Consider the following 19,778-nt stretch of genomic DNA (forward strand, 5'->3'; position numbering starts at 1 on the left):
GGATGCTATTCCACGTAATCCAAGTTATTCAGCCTCTTTTTCTCCACTAATCTTCCTACTACACTATCCATTTCTAATCTCTCTATATCTGTGATTAAATATATATTTTTCCAAAGATGCTGACTCCATCCCCCCACCTTCGAATCACCCTGGATCCACCAGGGCTGGACCCCGGCACTCAGCTTTCTTTATGGTGCAACCCTCACATCCATGCATGACTACTGGAAAAACCGTAGCTTTGACTAGGCAGATCATTGTTAGCAAAGTAATGTCACTGCTTTTTAATAGGCTGTCTAGGTTTGTCATAGCTTTTCTTCCAAGGAACAAGCGTCTTTTAATTTCATGGCAGAAGTCACCATCTGCAGTTATTTTGTAGCCCTCAAAATAAAGTCTGTCACTGTTTCCATTATTTCCCCATCTATTTGCCATGAAATGATAAGACCAGATGCCATGATCTTAGTATTTTGACTGTTGAGTTTTAAGCCAGCTTTTTCACTCTCCTCTTTCACTCTCATCAAGAGCTCTTCAGGTCCTTGTCACTTTCTGCCGTAAGGGTGGTGTCATCTGCATATCTGAGGTTATTGATATTTCTCCTGGCAGCTTGCTTCCAGCTTGTGATTCATTCCAGCATTTCACATGATGTACTTTGCATATAAGTTAAATAAACAGGGTGACAATATACAGCCTTGATGTACTCCTTTCCCAATTTGGAACCAGTCCATTGTTCCTTGTTCAGCTCTAACTGTTGCTTCTTGACCTGCATACAGATTTCTTAGGAGGCAGGTCAGGTGGTCTGGTATTCCCATCTCTTTCAGAATTTTCCACAGTTTTTTGTGCACCACAGAGTCAGAGGCTTTGGCATAGTCAGTAAAGCAGAAGTAGATGTTTTTCTGGTACTCTCTTGCTTTTCTTATGATCCTACAGATGTTGGCAATTTGATCTCTGGTTCCTTTGCCTTTTCTAAATCCAGCTTGAACATCTGGAGGTTCAAGCTAAGTTGAAGCCTGGCTTGGAGAATTTTGAGCATTACTTTGTCTAGTGTGTGAGATGAGTGCAATTGTGCAGTACTTCAAACATTCTTTGGCATTGCCTTTCTTTGGGATTGGAATGAAAACTGACCTTTTTCAGTCCTGTGGCCACTGCTGAGTTTTCCAAATTTGCTGGCATATTGAGTACAACACTTTCACAGCATCATCTTTTAGGATTTGAAATAGCTCAGCTGGAATTCCATCACCTCCACTAGCTTTGTTCCTAATGATGCTTCCTAAGGCCCACTTGACTTTGCACTATGCCTGGCTCTAGGTGAGTGATCATATCTTCGTGGTTATCTGGGTCGTCAATATCTTTTTTGTATTGTTCTTCTATATATTCTTGCCACCTTTTCTTAATATCTTCTGCTTCTGTTAGGTTCATACCATTTCTGTCCTTTTTTGTGCCCATCTTTGCATGAAATGTTCCCTTCTTATCTCTAATTTTCTTAAAAAGGTCTCTAATCTTTCTCATTCTATTGTTTTCCTCTATTTCTTTGCATTGATCACTGAGGAAGGCTTTCATATCTCTCCGTGCTATTCTTTGGAACTTTGCGTTCAGATGGGTATATATTTCCTTTTCTCCTTTGCCTTTAGCTTCTCTTCTTTTCTCAGTTATTCGTAAGGACTCCTTAGACAACCATTTTGCCTTTTTGCACTGAAGAAGGGAATGGCAAACCACTTCAGTATTCTTGCCTTGAGAACACCATGAACCATATGAAAAGGCAAAAAACCAGACAAAGATACCACAAAAAAGAAAATTATAGTCCAATATCTGTGAGAAATATAAATGCAAAAATCCTCAACCCAATATTAACAAAATGAATGCAACAATATATTGAAAGGATCGTTCACCATGACCAGGTGAAATTTATTCCAGGGATTCAAGGATGGTTAAATGTCTGTGAGTCAATCAACATGATACACTACCTCGTGTGCTGTGCTGTGCTAAGTTGCTTCACTCATGTCCGACTCTGTGATCCCATGGACTGTAGCCCACCAGGCTCCTCTGTCCATGGGATTCTCCAGGCAAGAATACTGGAGTGGGTGCCATGCTCTCTTCCAGATAATGTTCCCAACCCAGGGATCAAACCAGCATCTCATGTCTCCTGCTTTGGAAGGGTTTTTTTTTTTTTTTTTTTTTTTTACCACTAGCACCACCTGGGAAAACCTGATACACCACCTTAATGAAGGATAAAAATATGTGGGCATCTCAATTGATACAGAAAAAGCGTTTGTAAAGTCAGTGATCATTTATGATAAAAACTCTTAGTAAAGTGGGCGTAGAAAGAATGTACCTCAGCATAATGTTCCCTTCAGTTCAGTTCAGTTCAGCCACTCAGTCGTGTCCGACTATTTGCTACCTCATCAATTGCAGCACGCCAGACTTCCTGTCCATCACCAACTCCCGGAGTTCACTCAGACTCAAGTCTGTCGAGTCAGTGATGCCATCCAGCCACCTCATCCTCTGTCGTCCCCTTCTCCTCCTGCCCCGCATCCCTCCCAGCATCAGAGTCTTTTCCAATGAGTCAACTTTCGCATGAGGTGGCCAAAGTATTGGAGTTTCAGCTTCAACATCATTCCTTCCAAAGAAATCCCAGGGCTGATCTCCTTCAGAATGGACTGGTTGGATCTCCTTGCAGTCCAAGGGACTCTCAAGAGTCTTCTCCAACACCACAGTTCAAAAGCATCAATTCTTTGGCGCTCAGCTTTCTTCACAGTCCAACTCTCACATCCATACATGACCACTGGAAAAACCATAGCCTTGACTAGACAGACCTTTGTTGGCAAAGTAATGTCTCTGCTTTTGAATATGCTATCTAGGTTGGTCATAACTTTTCTTCCAAGGAGTAAGCATCTTTTAATTTCATGGCTGCAGTCACCATCTGCAGTGATTTTGGAGCCCCCCAAAATAAAGTCTGACACTGTTTCCACTGTTTCCCCATCTATTTCCCATGAAGTGATGGGACCGGATGCCATGATCTTCGTTTTCTGAATGTTGAGCTTTGAGCCAACTTTTTCACTCTACTGTTTCACTTTCATCAAGAGGCTTTTTTGTTCCTCTTCACTTTCTGCCATAAGGGTGGTGTCATCTGCATATCTGAGGTTATTGATATTTCTCCCGGCAATCTTGATTCCAGCTCGTGATTCTTCCAGCCCAGCATTTCTCATGATGTACTCTGCATATAAGTTAAATAAGCAGGGTGACAATATATAGCCTTGACATACTCCTTTTCCTATTTGGAACCAGTCTGTTGTTCCGTGTCCAGTTCTAATTGTTGCTTCCTGACCTGCATATAGGTTTCTCAAGAGGCAGGTCAGGTGGTCTGGTATTCCCATCTCTTTCAGAATTTTCCACAGTTTGTTGTGATCCACACAGTCAAAGGCTTTGGCATAGTCAATAAAGCAGAAATAATGTTTTTCTGGAACTCTCTTGCTTTTTCCATGATCCAGCGGATGTTGGCAATTTGATCTCTGGTTCCTCTGCCTTTTCTAAAACCAGCTTGGACATCTGGAAGTTCATGGTTCACGTATTGCTGAAGCCTGGCTTGGAGAATTTTGAGCATTACTTTATTAGCATGTGAGATGAGTGCAATTGTGCAGTAGTTTGAGCATTCTTAGGCATTGCCTTTCTTTGGGATTGGAATGAAAACTGACCTTTTCCAGTCCTGCGGCCACTGCTGAGTTTTCCAAATTTGCTGGCATATTGAGTGCAGCACTTTCACAGCAACCTCTTTCAGTATTTGAAATAGCTCCACTGGAATTCCATCACCTCCGCTAGCTTTGTTTTAGTGATGCTTCTTAAGGCCCACTTGACTTCACATTCCAGGATGTCTGGCTCTAGGTGAGTGATCACACCATTGTGATTATCTGGGTCGTGAAGATCTTTTTTGTACAGTTCTTCTGTGTATTCTTGCCACCTCTTCTTAATATCTTCTGCTTCTGTTAGGTCCATACCATTTCTGTCCTTTATCGAGCCCATCTTTGCATGAAATGTTCCCTTGGTATCTCTGATTTTCTTGAAGAGATCTCTAGTCTTTCCCATTCTGTTCTTTTCCTCTATTTCTTTGCATTGATAATGAAGGCAAATATGAGAAACCCACAGCTTTTATCATACTCAATGGTGAAAAATTAAAAACTATTCCTTTAAAATCAGGAATAAGATAATTATGCCACTCTTATTCCACACAGTATTAAAAATCTTAGCTACAGCAATTCAGTTCAGTTCAGTTCAGTTGCTCAGTTATGTCTGACTTTTGCGGCCCCATGGACTGCAGCATGCCAAGCCTCCCTATCCATCACCAACTCCCGGAGTTTACTCAAACTCAAGTCCATTGAGTCACTGATGCCATTCAACCATCTCATCCTCTGTCGTCCCCTTCTCTTCCTGCCCTCAATCTTTCCCAGCATCAGGGTCTTTTCAAATGAATCAGTTCTTCCCATCAGGTGGCCAAAGTATTGGAGTTTCAGCTTCAACATCAGTCCTTCCAATGAATATTCAGGACTGATCTCCTTTAGGATGGACTGGTTGGATCTCCGCAGTCCAAGGGACTCTCAAGACTCTTCTCCAACACCACAGTTCAAAAGCATCAGTTCTTTGGTGCTCAGTTTTCTTTGTAGTCCAACTCTCACATCCTTACAAGACCACTGGAAAAGCCATAGCTTTTACCAGATGGACCTTTGTTGGCAAAGTAATGTCTCTGCTTTTTAATATGCTGTCTAGGTTGGTCATAACTTTTCTTGCAAGGAACAAGCATCTTTTAATTTCATGGCTGCAGTCACCATCTGCAGTGATTTTGGAGCCCAAGAAATTAAAGTCTCTCACTGTTTCGATTGTTTCTCCATCTATTTCCCATGAAGTGATGGGACCAGATGCCATAATCTTCGTTTTCTGAATGTTGAGTTTTAACCCAACTTTTTCACTCTCCTTTTTCACTTTCATCAAGAGGCTCTTTAGTTCTTCTTTGCTTTCTGCCATAAGAGTGGTATCATTTGCATTTTGATATTTCTTCCGGCAATGCTGATTCTAGCTTGTGCTTCATCCAGCCCAGCTTTTCTAATGATGTACTCTACATATAAGTTAAATAATCAGGATGACAATATACAGGCTTGACATACTCCTTTCCCTATTTGGAACCAGTCTGTTTTTCCATGTCCCATTCTAACTGTTGCTTCTTGACCTGCATACAGATTTCTCAGGAGGCAGGTCAGGTGGTCTGGTATTCCCATCTCTTTAAGAATTTTCCAGTGATATTGGCCTGTAGTTGATTTTTTTTTTGGGGGGGTGGCATCTTTGTCAGGTTTTTGTATTAGGGTGATGGTGGCCTCATAGAATGAGTTTGGAAGTTTACCTTCCTCTGCAATTTTTTGGAAGAATTTGAGTAGGATAGGTAGTAGCTCTTCTCTAAATTTTTGGTAGAATTCAGCTGTGAAAACCAATACAGTATTGTAAAGCAAAATAAAGTAAAATTAAAAAAAAAAGAATTTTCCACAGTTTGTTGTGACCCACAGAGTCAAAGGGTTTTTCATAGTCAAGAAAGCTATAGCAATTAGGCAAGAAATAAATAAAAGGCATTTATATTGGAAAGAAAGAAGTAAAACAGTCACTATTTGAGGATGATATGATTTTATATGTAGAAAACCCTAAATACTCTGCTATTAGAAAACTATTAGAAATAATAAACAAATTGGCAGGGTACAAAACCAATATGAAAAAAAGTCTAAAATTTTCAAACCCAGGAGTCCAACTCTGCACAGTGGTCTAGTAACATTGGACACAAACAGAGAAGAACAAAGGAGTAAAAATGTACATTGGAGAATGGATAGTTTCCTCTTCAATAAATGCTGTTGGAAAAACTGGACAGCCACAGAGACACACAAATAAAACTAGACAACTATCTCACACAACAGACAAACATGATTTTAAGTCCTGAAGCTATAAAAACTCCTAGAAGAAAACATAGGCAGTTCATTCTTTAACATGTCTTAGCAATATCTTTTTGGATATTTGTTCCTAGGCAAGAAAAGCAAAAGTAAAAATGAACTAATAGGACAACATCAGACTAAAAAGATTCTTCACAGCAAAGGAAACCATCAACAAAACAGAAAGACAACCTACCAAATGGGAGTAGATATTTGCCCATGCTACATCTGATAAGGAGTTAATATCCAAAATATATAAGTAACTTACACAACTCAACAACAATAACAAAAACTGATTTAAAAAATGGGAGAGAAGTTGAATAGACATTTTCCCAAAGAAGACAGATAAATAGCCAAGAGGCACATAAAAAAGTGTTCAGCATCACTAATTATTAGGAAAATGTAAATCAAAACCTCCCACCTATTAGAATACCCATTATAAAAAAACAAGAAATCAAACGTGTTGGTGAGAAAGTGGTAAAATATTGGTGGTGCAGTCACTGTGGAAAAAAAGTATGATGATTCCTCAAAAAAATTAATAATGGAACTACTATATGATTCAGGTGTACCACTTCTGGGTATTTATTCAAAGGTTATAAAAACTAATTCACAAAGGTATATGCACCCCCTAAATTCATCACAACATTATTTAAATTAGCCAAGATATGAAAACAACTCAAATGCCCATCAATGGATGAATGGATAAAGAACGTGTCACACACACACACACACACACACACACACACACACACACACACACACTGAAATACTACTCAGCCATAAAAAAGAAAAAATAATGCCATTTTGCAGCAACATGGATGGACCTTGAGATTATCATATTAAGTAAAGTCAGTCAGAAAGAGAAAGACTAATATCACATGATATCACTTATATTTGGAAGCTAAAAAAATAATACAAATAAACTTATTTACGAAAGTTAAATAAATTCACAGACATAGAAAACAAGCATGGTTACTGAAGAGGAGGTGGCCGATAAATTAGGAGTTTTAGATTAAAATATACCCACTGCTATATATAAAATAGATCACCAACAAGGATCTACTATATAGTATAGGGAACTAAACTCAATATCTTATAATGACCTATAAGAGAAAAGAATATATAAAAGCAATGTATGTATATATATTGAATAATAGTGGGTTTTTACAAAAATTTTGCAGAAACCAAACTTTTGCCCAACTAGTGATGCTGGGCTTTCCTGGTAGCCCAGCTGGTAAAGAATCTTACTGCAATGCAGGAGACCCCACTTTGATTCTTGGGTCAAGAAGATCCCCTGAAGGGATAGGCTACCCACTCCAGTATTCTTGGGCTTTCCTGGTGGCTCAGATGGTAAAGAATCCACCTGCAATGCGGGAGACCTGGGTTCAATCCCTGGGTTGGGATAATCCTCTGGAGGAGGGCATGGCAACCCACTTCAGTATTCTTGCCTGGAGAATCCCCATGGATAGAGGAGCCTGGTGGGCTACAGTCCATGGGGTTGCAAAGAGTTGGACTGAGCGACTAAACACAGCACAGTGATGTTAAATTTTGCTTATTGATTAATTGGCTTCTAAAAGCAAAGCTGATTGATATGTTTTAAAAACTTTTAAACTCAGAATTCCTTCTGTAATACACCTAAGCTGTGTGCAAGCTAGGATGTTAACACTTTACACAAACTTCATCATCTGTTCTCTGTTCTTCATGTGTTTACAGATTTATATAAAGAGATTACAACTCTTGAAAAGATCAGAAGTGATAAGATGCCTATAAATGAACTGAGCTCCCAATTCTTGAGTGCTGGAGTTCCATTAAGCAACAAGGCATTCCAGGAGATTCTGAATGAAACATCTACTGATGGTGAGTTTTTTGAAAGAACAGTCTGTATTGTTCTGAGCTTTATGAAACCTTAGTTTTACTGTGTACATGGAATATCTGTTGTGTATGTGTATATTTTAGACAAACTAGTTCTTAGAAATATAATGAGAACATAGGCATATTGAAAACTAATTAAAATTAACTTTTTCTGGAAATATTCTTAAGATATATCTGTTTATCTGGCATCAAACCTATAAAATGTATATATCAATATTTAATTATTTAAGCTGAATAAGTTAATATAATTAGATTTTCCCCTTTCCTTTGAGAGAACAGATTATGGGTAAAAGTATACAGCATACTAAAAATCAGAGACATTACTTTGCCAACAAAGGTCCGTCTAGTCAAGGCTATGGTTTTTCCAGTAGTCATGTGTGGATGTGAGAGTTGGACTATAAGGAAAGCTGAGCACTGAAGAATTGATGCTTTTGAACTGTGGTGTTGGAGAAATTCTTGAGAATCCCTTGGACTGCATGGAGATTCAACCAGTCCATCCTAAAGGAGATCAGTCCTGGGTGTTCATTGGAAGGACTGATGCTGAAGCTGAAACTCCAATACTTTGGCCACCTGATGTGAAGAGCTGACTCCTTTGAAAAGACCCTGATGCTGGGAAAGATTGACGGCAGGAAGAGAAGGGGATGACAGAGAATGAGATGGTTGGATGGCATCACCAACTCGACGGACATGGGTTTGGGTGGACGCCAGGAGTTGGTGATGGACAGGGAGGCCTGGCATGCTGTGGTTCATAGGGTTGCAAAGAGTCGGACATGACTGAGTGACTGAACTGACTGATTTTAAATTAATTGGTTTTTATCCAACTACTTTTCAGAAATTATAAAATTTGCTCACCCACCTCTCTCTGTTATGGTTATTTAATAATTATTAGCATTTACAACTTGCCATTTCATAACCCTTATACTTTACTTTTTAGAAATTGGTGAAGTAAATCTCAAACAAAATTTGGAAACTTTTAACACAAGTAAGCCAGTTTCTGAATTTAAAGATGAGTCAATAACTTTCCTTTTAGATATTTGTCGTAGTTTGCATTGTATTTTGTCATTATTATTATTTTTAAGTGCTGTTGTGAGTTATAAATGGCATACAAATAAACTATATTTTATGATTAAAGTGCACAATTTGATAAGTTTTGACATATACATATACTTATGAAACTGTCATCACAATCAGTAATGAGCACATTTAACCCCTAAATTTCCCCATGTCACTTTGTAATCTCTCCTGCCTTTCCATATCCTTCTTCCCATCCCCAGGCAAGCACTGATGTACTTTCTGTCAGTAGAGATTTGTTAGCATACCCAAGGTTTTATACAAATGGAGTACTCTTTTTTTTTTTTTAAGTTTTATTTATTTATTTATTTTGGCTGCTCTGGGTCTTTGTCTCTGCTTGCAGCCCTTCTCTAGTTGCCGTAAGTAGGGGCTACTCTTTGTTGTGTTTCAAGGGCTTCTCATTGTGGTGGCTTCTCTTGTTGCCAAATATGGGCTCTGGGGCACGTGGACTTCAGTAGCTGCAGCGTGTGGCTCAGTAATTGCCACTCCTGGGCTCTAGAGCACAGGTTCAGTAGTTGTGGTGCATGGGCTTACTTGTTCCATGGCATGTAAGATTTTTCCGGGCCAGAGTGATAACCCTTGTCTCCTGTGTTGGCAGGCATATTCTTTACCACCTAGCTATCAGGGAAGACCAATGGTTGTACTTTTTTTTTTTTTTCTGGATTTTTTTCACTAAGAATAATAATTTTGAGATTAATTTACATTGTACCATATATCAATAGTTTATTCTTGTTTATGACTGAATTGTACTCCATTTTATAGATATACCATGATTTATTTACGTATCTACTGAAACACATTAGGTTGTTTCCAATTTTTGCCTATTACAAATAAAGTTTCTATTTGTATAAGTTGTCATATAGACATATGCTTTAATTCTCTTGGGTAACTGCCAGTTATTGATTGGATACTAGGTATGTATTTAACTTTTTAAGAAACTGCCAATTTCCAAAATGTTTATACCATTTTACATTCCCACCAGAAATGTGAGAGAGTTCGACTTCTTCCAGATTTTTGCCAATGCTGGATATAGTCTGTCTTTTAAATTTTAATCATTCTAATAAGTGTGTAGCTATATCCATTGTGGTTTTAGTTTGCATTTCCTTAATGACTGATGCTATTGACCATCTTCTCTTGTGCTTGCTTTTTAGCTGTATGTCTTCTTTGGTAAAGTATCTGTTCAGGGCTTTTCCCCCCTTTTTAAGTTGGATTTTTAAAAAATTTTTGTGAATATTCTGGGTACAAGTCTAGTGTACAATGTATATACCTAGCAAATATTTTCTCTGAGTCTTTTGCCTATCTCTGTATTTTCGTTTTCTTAACTGTCTTTAGAAGAGCATTAATTTTTATGAAGTCTAATCAAGTTTTTTCTTTTATGCATTGTGCTTTTGGTTTTATATACATGAAATCTTTGCCTTACCAGAGGTTAAAAAGGCATTTTGGTATGTTTTAGTCTAAAATTTTATGGGTTTTCATTTTGCATATTAGGCATATGATCTATTTTTAGTTAAATTTTGTATATGAAGTAAAGTTTGAATCAAAGTTCTTTCATTTTTTTACGTATGGATATCCATTTGTTCCAGTACCATTGTTGAAAAGACTATACTTTTTCCACTGATTTGTCTTTGTACTTTTATAGAAAATCACACACACACACACACACACACATACACACACAGTTGACCATTGAGCAACACAGGTTTGAATTGGTTGGGTCCACTTATACATGGATTATTTTGAATAAATGTGTACTATAGTAGTATACAATCCAAAGTTGATTGAATCTGCAGATGTAGAACTGTGAATATGGGAGACCAAACATAAAGTTATATGTGGATTTTTGACTGTACAGATCAGTGCCTCAAACCTCACATTGTTCAAAAGTCAGCTATATATATATATATAGCTTCCCTGGTGGCTCAGATGGCAAAGGATCTGCCTGCAATGCAGGGAGGTCTGAGTTTGATCCCTAGGTCGGGAAGATCCCCTGGAGAAGGGAATGATTTATCCACTCCAGTATTATTGCCTGGAGAATTCCATGGACAGAGGAGCCTGGTGGGTTACAGTCCATGGGGTTATAAAGAATCAGATATAACTGAGCAACTAACACACACACACACCACACATATAAACATATGTGTGGTGTGTGTGTGTGTATATATATATATATATATATATATATATATATCCAGATTCTCTATTCTGTTTTATTGGTCTTTTTTCTATCTTTACACTAATAACAACATTGCCTAATTACTATAACTTTCTAATAAACGTTGAACTCTGTTAGGTTGAATCAGTTCTCCAACTTTTCAAAAGTTTTGCTGAATCTTTCTTCCTGGGGTTTGCAGCTCTCTTTCCAATTTCCTAAAATATAAGCAGATAATCCAGTGGTAAGATGAGAGCTATGTTTATAAATTTCCAAGTATCTTAGTCAACAAGCTCCAGAATTATAGGAATATATGTATGGGCACAAGTGAGAAAGAAGGGCTATGATTTAGGCTGCTCCATATTGGGTGTGAAATTCATTTGTTTATTCATTCATAGATGTATTCATTTCACTCATTCATTCAATAAACTCATTCATTCAATGAAAAAAAAAAGTTGTTTTGGCTACTGTAGGTCTTTTTATATCACCATACGAATTTTAGAACCAGTTTGTAAATTTCTACAAAAAAGCCTAATGGAATTTATTAGAGAAATTAAGGAGCTCATGAATTAAGATTTGTTGGAAATTTTTCTTATCTAATAAATTAATCCTGTAACTTTTTTTATGTATTTGTATTTTGCCTCCTTAAAAATTTTTCTTCTATAGTCTCTTAGGAAACTAAGGATTCTGATCCGAATAGTGACTTTGAGTGTATGATGATTTGTATAACTTGGTGATAAAGCAGTTAGGAACATGGGTCTAATCCTGAGGATCCTGTTTAGAGGAGAAAACTCCTAGAGGTTTAGCTAAGACCCAGAGGAATGCAGAGTACTTCAGCTTGAAAGAACTCTAGCATTTTTATTTTCCTCAGAGAAAAATCCTTTTATCTATTTCCTATAATCTTGAAACTTTTCAGTCTGTATTTCATCTACATTTGTGGCATTTGACCCTTGTATATAGATATCTTTTAGGTTAAAAAGTAAAGGCCATTTCTTTTAGGCAAAATATATTTCTAAAAACACTACTCTCACAGTTTTGGGGTACTTTTAAAGAGAGTAGAAGTTATGAGGACTAAGCAAAAAAAAGGCAGGAAAATATTTTTAAATAGAAGAAAATTCAGGGATAATAGCTTTATATTCTGAAATTTGAATAGTTTCTTAGAGATAAGCTCTGAAATCTCTCTCACTGACCAAAAAAATTTGAACATTTCTTTACAAGATGCAATAATGGCTATATTTAGATTTTTAATATAAATTTATTTATTTTAATTGGAAGTTAATTACTTTACAATATTGTATTAGTTTTGCCATACATCAACATGAATCCGCTACAGGTATACACGTGTTCCCCATCCTGAACCCCCCTCCCTCCTCCCTCCCCATACCATCCCTCTGGGTCGTCCCAGTGCACCAGCCCCAAGCATCCAGTATCATGCATTGAACCTGGACTGGTGATTTGTTTCATTATATTTAGATTTTTAAAAATTGTTTTATTCAGCTAAATTAGAAAAACTCAGTCAACTGTATTGAGTCAAAAATAACTGGTTTCTCAGGAAAATTCTTGAAACAAAAGATTATTTTTGTCTTATTAATTTTGGAATCATAGAGATAAAGTTAATTGAGATACATGTTTGGACAATAGTCTAGAACTTTAGGTACATTATTGTTCAGAAGTTTCCAAAGGATATTAAGTGACTTACAGAATCCCCATTTGCTTTCAGATATACACACTGCCCCCAATACTGTCAGCTCAATGAACTGCAACAGAATTCAAGCTAATGACTTAAAAAATGCTTTTGATGAACTCAGTGTTTCTGTAAAGCCTGAAGAACATCAGATGTTAGAGAAAACCCTTGACATTGATGGTATATATAACATACAAGTATAAGTTGGTTTTCTGGATAAAGAGATATAATTTAAAAAATTTCCCTTCCTTATCTTCCACTCATCACTCCCCAACTCCGTAGCAACTTTCTTTTTATTATTCTGATGGGGGAAAAAAAACAGTCTGACAACAACTCTACCGAGGTCATGAATTTATCTTGATAAAAAAGTCTTTGAATAGAATTAGTAAGGGTTTTTAAAGCCTATATAGCCCCATCAAATATTCTGTGTTGACTCCATCAGGGTATATTTATTTGTTTGTGTGATTTTAGCACCTACAGCACTATAGAAATTAGGAAAGGTAAAGTAATTGAGAAAGTTGTGCTGATGTGAAACTGCTTTTGGCCAGGAAAATATTAGAAGAGGACTTTACCCCCTCTGCATGAGATATTTATGGCATAAGGTAGATTGAAGTGAATCCTAAGCACTTTCAGAGAAAACTATATACAATTTTCAGTTTTTGAAAATTATTTTGTTTTTAAATTAACTTAAAATCAATTTCTAAAAATATTTTCTGTTTTACATTATTAAATGAGTTTTTGACTTGCTTCATCAGTCAGTATGACTGGGGCTAATGTGTGGCACAGCTTCTGGGGCACATTGTCATCTGTGTAAACAGGATTCCTTGGTGTTATACAGTGCGTGTCCTGAATGACTAAGTGTGGCAGACTTGATCTTGAGTGCCTGTTATATGTAAGGTGTCATGTAATATGTAATCAAACAAACATAAAAGATTTATATTTAGGAATCTTTTGGTCTAGCTAGCAAGGCAAGATATAAACAACAAAAGTATATTACAATACAGAATATAAAAGTTCAGTGAATGTATAATGTTAATATGGCAGAATTTGAGTAATTGCCAGGGAAATAGATGTGATATTGTGATTTATAATAAGAAATATATATTTAGTCTCTGCCCTCATTTCTGGCACAGAGCTCCTAAAACTCTTATAAATTCCTAGGTGATAAAAGCACTAGGAGCATCTTTTGTTCTAATGAGGCAGCTCTGGTGGGGCTCCTGGATGTGGGCTGAATGGGGGCTGGTTAACCTAAAGACCAAGCCAAGATTAGAAGCTTAGAATTTTCAGCCCATCCCACCCCTGCTCTCAAGATGGAAGAGGGACTAGAAATTGGGTGAATAATTGATTATGCTTTTGTGAGGAAGCCTTACTTGAGATCTTTCCAGATATCACCTTATATATCTCTTCATCTGGCTATTCCTCTGTATCCTTTATCATATCTTTTAATAAACTGGCACATATAGCTAACTGTTGCCCTGAGTTTTGTGAAGTGCTCTAGCAAATAACTGAGCCCAGGTGGGAGGAGGTCATAAGAAAACCCAGTTTATAGCCAAGTTGGACAGAAGTTGTGGGTAGCCTGAAGTCCTCCCACTTACAATTGGCATCTGAAGTGGGGATGGGGTGTCTCATGGGGCTGAACTCTTAACCTATGGGATGTTATTTCTGGTAGATAGTGTCAGAATTGAGTTAAATTATAGGCCTTCCAGCTGGTGTTGTAGAGAATTGCTTGGTGTGGGAACTCTTCCGTCATCAAACTGGTGTTAAAAGTATTGTGAGTGTGGTGGTAGTGTGAAAGTAAAGGAGAAACATGTAAAGAAAGACTGAATTTTTCTCATACAGGTGGTACTGTGTTGTGTGAGTTCAGAGGAAAGCTATTTCATTTATTCATTGAAAGTTTATTGGCACCTATTGCTTGCTGGACACTAAACATAAAGATTAAAAAAGCTTACAGTATATTGAGATGACAAGGAGAACGCCAATTGAATACTATGATACTGTACCAGTTAAATACCATATAGGTAAACATTCATTGAGTGTTATAGAAAGCACACACAATATGTACCTAACCCGCACAAAGTTGGATAGGGTAGTCAGAAGATTCTTCCCAGAGGAGATGACATTGGAGTTGAGTTTTGAAACATAAGTAGGAAGTAGTCAAGAACTGGGAGTTCAGGGAAGGGGACTGGAAGGAGTTAGAAGGAAATGCTGAGAAATCAAAGGAACTCTAAGCAGCCCAGTAGAACTTACACCAGTGGATCTTTGACTGATTTATATCAGTATTACTTAGGGAATTTGTTAAACCCAGATGCTTTGATCTCATTCTAGATCTCTTGCTTCGGAGATATCTGCATCAGATCCAAGGCACGCATGTATGTATGTGTCTGTTTTTCAACGAACTTTACAGTTCATGTTGAAATCATGAAATCAAAGTTTGACCATTGACTTGGTGGTGCATAGTTGTTGGGAGTAAGGTTAAGAGCAGATAAAGAAGGGTTTTACTTTTGTTTTTTTCTGAGTGGAAGAGTTAGAACTTTACCCTGAAGGCTCTAGTGAAAGTTGCTCAGTCGTGTCCGAGTCTTTGCAACCCCATGGACAATACAGTCCGTGGAATTACCCAGGCCAGAATACTGGAGGGGTAGGCTTTTCTTTCTCCAGGGGATCTTCCCAACCCAGGGACTGAACCCAGGTCTCCCACATTGCAGTTGGATTCTTTACCAGCTGAGCGACAAGGGAGTCATTGAAAATTCAGCATTGAAAAGTGGCATGATTAATTTTGCACTTTGTAACATATTTTGATAGTGGTGTTGAGAAAGGACTAAGATTGTGACAACATAGATGGACCTAGATGGTGTTATACTAAGTGAAATAAGTCAGAGGAGGACAAATACCATATGATTTATTTTATATGTAAAATCTGATAAAACAAAGGAACAAATGTAACAAAACCTAAACAGTCACAGATACAGAGGGTAAACAGATAGATGCCAAAGGGGAATGAGTAGGGGGATGAGAGAAATAGGTGAGCAAGATTAAGAGGTGAAATAGTAATAATGTAATATCTTTGTATGATGACAGATGACAGCCATACTTACCACCATGGTGACCATTTTGTGATGTAAAGAAATACTGAATCATGTTGTACGTATCATGTTGTAGGAACTAACACAGTGTTGTATGTCAGTTATACATCTAAAACCCCACAAATTTATAGAAAAAGAGATCAGATTTGTGTTTACCAGAGGGTTTTGGGGGAGGGGGAATTGGATGAAAGTGGTCAAACGGCACAAACTTCTGGTTATAAGATAAATAAGTACTAAGGATGTAATGTACAGCATGATAGATACAGTTAACACTGCTGTGTGTTATATATGAAAGTTGTTAAAAGAGTAAATCCTAAGATTCCTCATCACAAGGAAAAACATTTTTTCTTTAATTTTGTATCTATATGAGATGATAGATGTTCACTAAACTTATGGTTATCATTTCACAGTATATGCAAATCAAATCATTATGCTATACATCTTAAACTTATATAGTGCTGTGTATCAATTATATCTTAAAAAAATGGAATTAAAAAAGGACTAAAGGAGAGTAAGTTTGAAAGTAGGGAGACATTTTAAAACTCATAGTTATCCTGGTTCGAAATCATGACTGTTGAACTAAGGCATTGGCTCAAGGGATAGAAAGAAGGGAACAAATATGATATCTAGGAGGCAGAACATCATTGCTGTTTAAGTTAGGGAAGGCAGAAGGAGAGGAATTAGGATCAATAACAGATTTCTGGCTTGGGAGACTTACTTCATGATGATGCTTTCTAATAAGATAGGGAATGTAGGAGGAGGATCAGGTTTTAGTGCAAAAATGAGGATAACATTGTGTCTGAGATGCTCGTGGACGTAGAATTGAAGATATGCAGTAGATAGTCTAGGCTAGAAATAGAAGTTTGAGAGTCATCAACATGTTGCTTGTAGTTAAATTCAGAAAAGGTTTATAGAGTATAATAAAAAGAGAACCAAGGATAGAGGACTGGGACATGCTAACATTTAAGTAATGGTGAAGAAAGAGTAGTTTATAAAGGACATTAAGAAGGAGTAAGCAGAATGGTAGGAAGGAGCCCATGAGAAAGCTGTAACCACAAAACAAAGAGAAAAAAAAAGTTTCAAGGAGGAAAGTGTTATATGAAACAAAAAAATTAAATGTGTTCATCAATTTGGCAGTGAATAATTAACCAGTGAACTTGGTAAAAGCAGTTTCAGGAGAAGTGAAAGCCAGATAGCAGCAGTTTGAGGGGTGAATAAGGATATGATAAAATATGAATAAAAACATTTCTTTTCAGTAATTAGGTTGTCAAGGAAAGGAAAGAAAGGAGCAGTAGCTGGAGGGCAATATAGGCTCAAGGGAAGGCTGTCTTGAAAACAACTTATGATCTGGTTTTGACATGATAAGATCTGGTTAAGCACAGAATGGATACGTTTTTGGACAAAAGTTTACAGAGGTAGAAACTCATAAGCTACTTTAAGGGAACCAGTGTAACTCATCGTGAAAGTCCTTCATGTTTCTTGAATTGATCAATTTATCTTTGTACTGTTTTTGTCTTTACAGAAAAGGGGCATGTTTCCCTGAAGTCTGCCCTATTAGCATTGAAGAGCAGTAAGCGTTTTCAAGATTTTAGGGGTGAGAATAATTAGGGAGTTTTATACACATTTCAAACATAGATAATACTTACCGTAATTGTTGAAAAGTGATGAGCCACTTACATAAAATCATGAGTAACACACTACAAAATTAAATGAGTGGTATACATTTAGTATTTTAGGAGTTCAGATGAAGTTCAAATGTTCACTAGTTTAACTTTTAACATTACTTAAAAGCTTATAATTGAAGCAAATAGTATACCTTCTAACAAAGATGCCAAAAATATGTGACCTTAAAAATTCTTTAGTTAATTAGTTTTTTGGTTAGGTAATGTGTTCAACAGATCATAAATTAAAAAGTATATAAAGATCCAGAGGAGATCAAGATGGTGGAGTAGGAGGATGCTGAGCTCATCTCCCACAAACACATCAAAAATACATCTGCGCAGGGAATAAACCTCACTTAAAGGAAACTGGAGACTGGCAGCAAGACTCTTACACAACCGAGACTGTAAAGAAAGATCCCCATGAAGTTGGGTAGGAAGGGAAATGAAGTGATCAGGTCAGGACCTGTGCCCCTAGCAAGGGACACAGCGGCAGAGAGGGATTATAAAGGCTCAGAGATACTTGCTGGGGAGTGAGCATTTCAAACCACATATTGGGCACCCCAGCCCTGTGATCTGACATTAGGAAGATGAGTCCCCTCAGCTGGTTTGAAAACCAGTGGGACTAACAGGCTGTTGTTGTTCAGTTGCTAAGTCATTTCTGACTCTTTGTGATCCTATGAACTGCAGCATGCCAGGCTTCCCTGTCCTTCACTATCTCCCAGAGTTTGCTCAAACTCATGTCCTTTGAGTCAGTGATGCTGTCTAACCATCTCATCCTCTGCCACGCCTTTCTTGTCTTGCCCTCAGGCTTTCCCAGCATGAGGGTCTTTTTCAATGAATCAGCTCTTCACAACAGGTGGCCAAGGTATTAGAGCTTCAGCATCAGTCCTTCCAATGAATATTCAGGGTTGATTTCCTTTAAGATTCACTGGTTTGATCTTCTTGCAGTCCAAGGGACTCTCAAGAGTCTTCTCTAGCACCACTATTTGAAAGAATCATTCTTCGGCGTTCAGCCTTCCCTATGGTGCAGTTCTCACATCCATACATGACTACTGGAAAAACCATAACTTTGACTATATGGACCTTTGTTGGCAAAGTGGTGAAGGGCTGTAAGAAACTTATATCCTGCTTGTGAAAAGCATACACATGTTTGCTAATTCCTCAGAACAAGGCAAAGGAAGCAGATTGAAACTGCCTGGGACTCTGGCTAGTTTCCTGTGACTGCTTCAGTGCAAACCCTGGCCCATGCTGAGCACCTTCTCTGGCCCCTCTGACTCCGGTGCAGTTCTGCTCTAGGGAGAGGGTTGCCATTGCTGAGGAGAGTGTACACTTGTGATAGAAGGAGCCAGCACAGCATCTGAATGGGGTGGGGGCAGCCATTATTGGTATTCACAGAGGCAGCAGATTGGGAGGGGTCTGGAGCTCTGACTGAACATATGAGAGGGTCTGGTTCACACCTGGCTCTGGCTCTAGCCCCTCCATTCCCAGTGGCACCTCACACCAAGGTGATAGCTGCTAGCACATGTTTGGGGAAGACATGACCCTTGCTCATATCTTCTAACTCTTCCACCAAAGCCACATGTGAACTGCATAGGGGCACTTTCATATAAGGACACCCCTTCAAGTCTGAAATAGGTAACTGTTTTACCTAAATTCATAAAGACAGAGAATATTAAGCAAAATGAGAAGGCAGAAATTTGTTTCAAACAAAAGAATAAGAACCCCTCCCGCCAAAAAACAAGGTGCTAGGTGCTCAGAGGCTTAGTCATGTCCAGCTCTTTGTGACCGCATGTACTGTAGCCTGCCAGGTTCCTCTCTTTGTGGGATTTCCCAGGCAAGAATATTGGAGTGGGGTGCCATTTCCTCCTCCAGGGATTTTCCAACTCAGGGGTCGAACCCTCATCTCTTACATCTCCTGCATTGTCAGACAGATTCTTTACCACGAGCACCACTTGGGAAGCCCCCCCCCCCAAAACAAAAGACAAAAAATTTATCAGATAAAATATTCAGGCATTACTATTAAGAATACTATCTGAACTGGGAAAAGAATAATAAACACAGTGGGAATTTTAACAGGGAATTGGAAATTAAAGAACTAGCCAGGGCTGAAGAATATAATACTAGAAATGAAAAACATACTAGAAGGAATTGGCAGCAGACTAGGTGATAGAGAATAATGCATGAGTGACCTGGAAGATAAAATAATGGAAACCACCAATTCAGAACAGCAAAAAGAAAATGAAAATTTGACAGTTTAAGGGTCCTTTAGGACAACATCAAGTATACTAATATTCATATTTTAGGGGTTCT

At 37.8% G+C, this 19,778-nt stretch overlaps 1 protein-coding gene across 1 annotated transcript in view; it reads left to right on the forward strand.

The window, feature by feature from the left end:
• The window catches only part of EFCAB13 (EF-hand calcium binding domain 13), a 110,200-nt gene extending 96,659 nt beyond the window's left edge, over window positions 1-13,541 (forward strand). Inside the window, exons 16-18 of the mRNA XM_018064016.1 lie at window positions 7,665-7,808; window positions 12,764-12,907; window positions 13,483-13,541. Coding sequence (XP_017919505.1) covers window positions 7,665-7,808; window positions 12,764-12,907; window positions 13,483-13,541 — 347 coding nt within the window. The remainder of the gene's footprint in view (window positions 1-7,664; window positions 7,809-12,763; window positions 12,908-13,482) is intronic.

Source organism: Capra hircus, chromosome 19, assembly GCF_001704415.2.
Source record: "Capra hircus breed San Clemente chromosome 19, ASM170441v1, whole genome shotgun sequence".
Lineage (NCBI taxonomy): Eukaryota > Metazoa > Chordata > Mammalia > Artiodactyla > Bovidae > Capra > Capra hircus.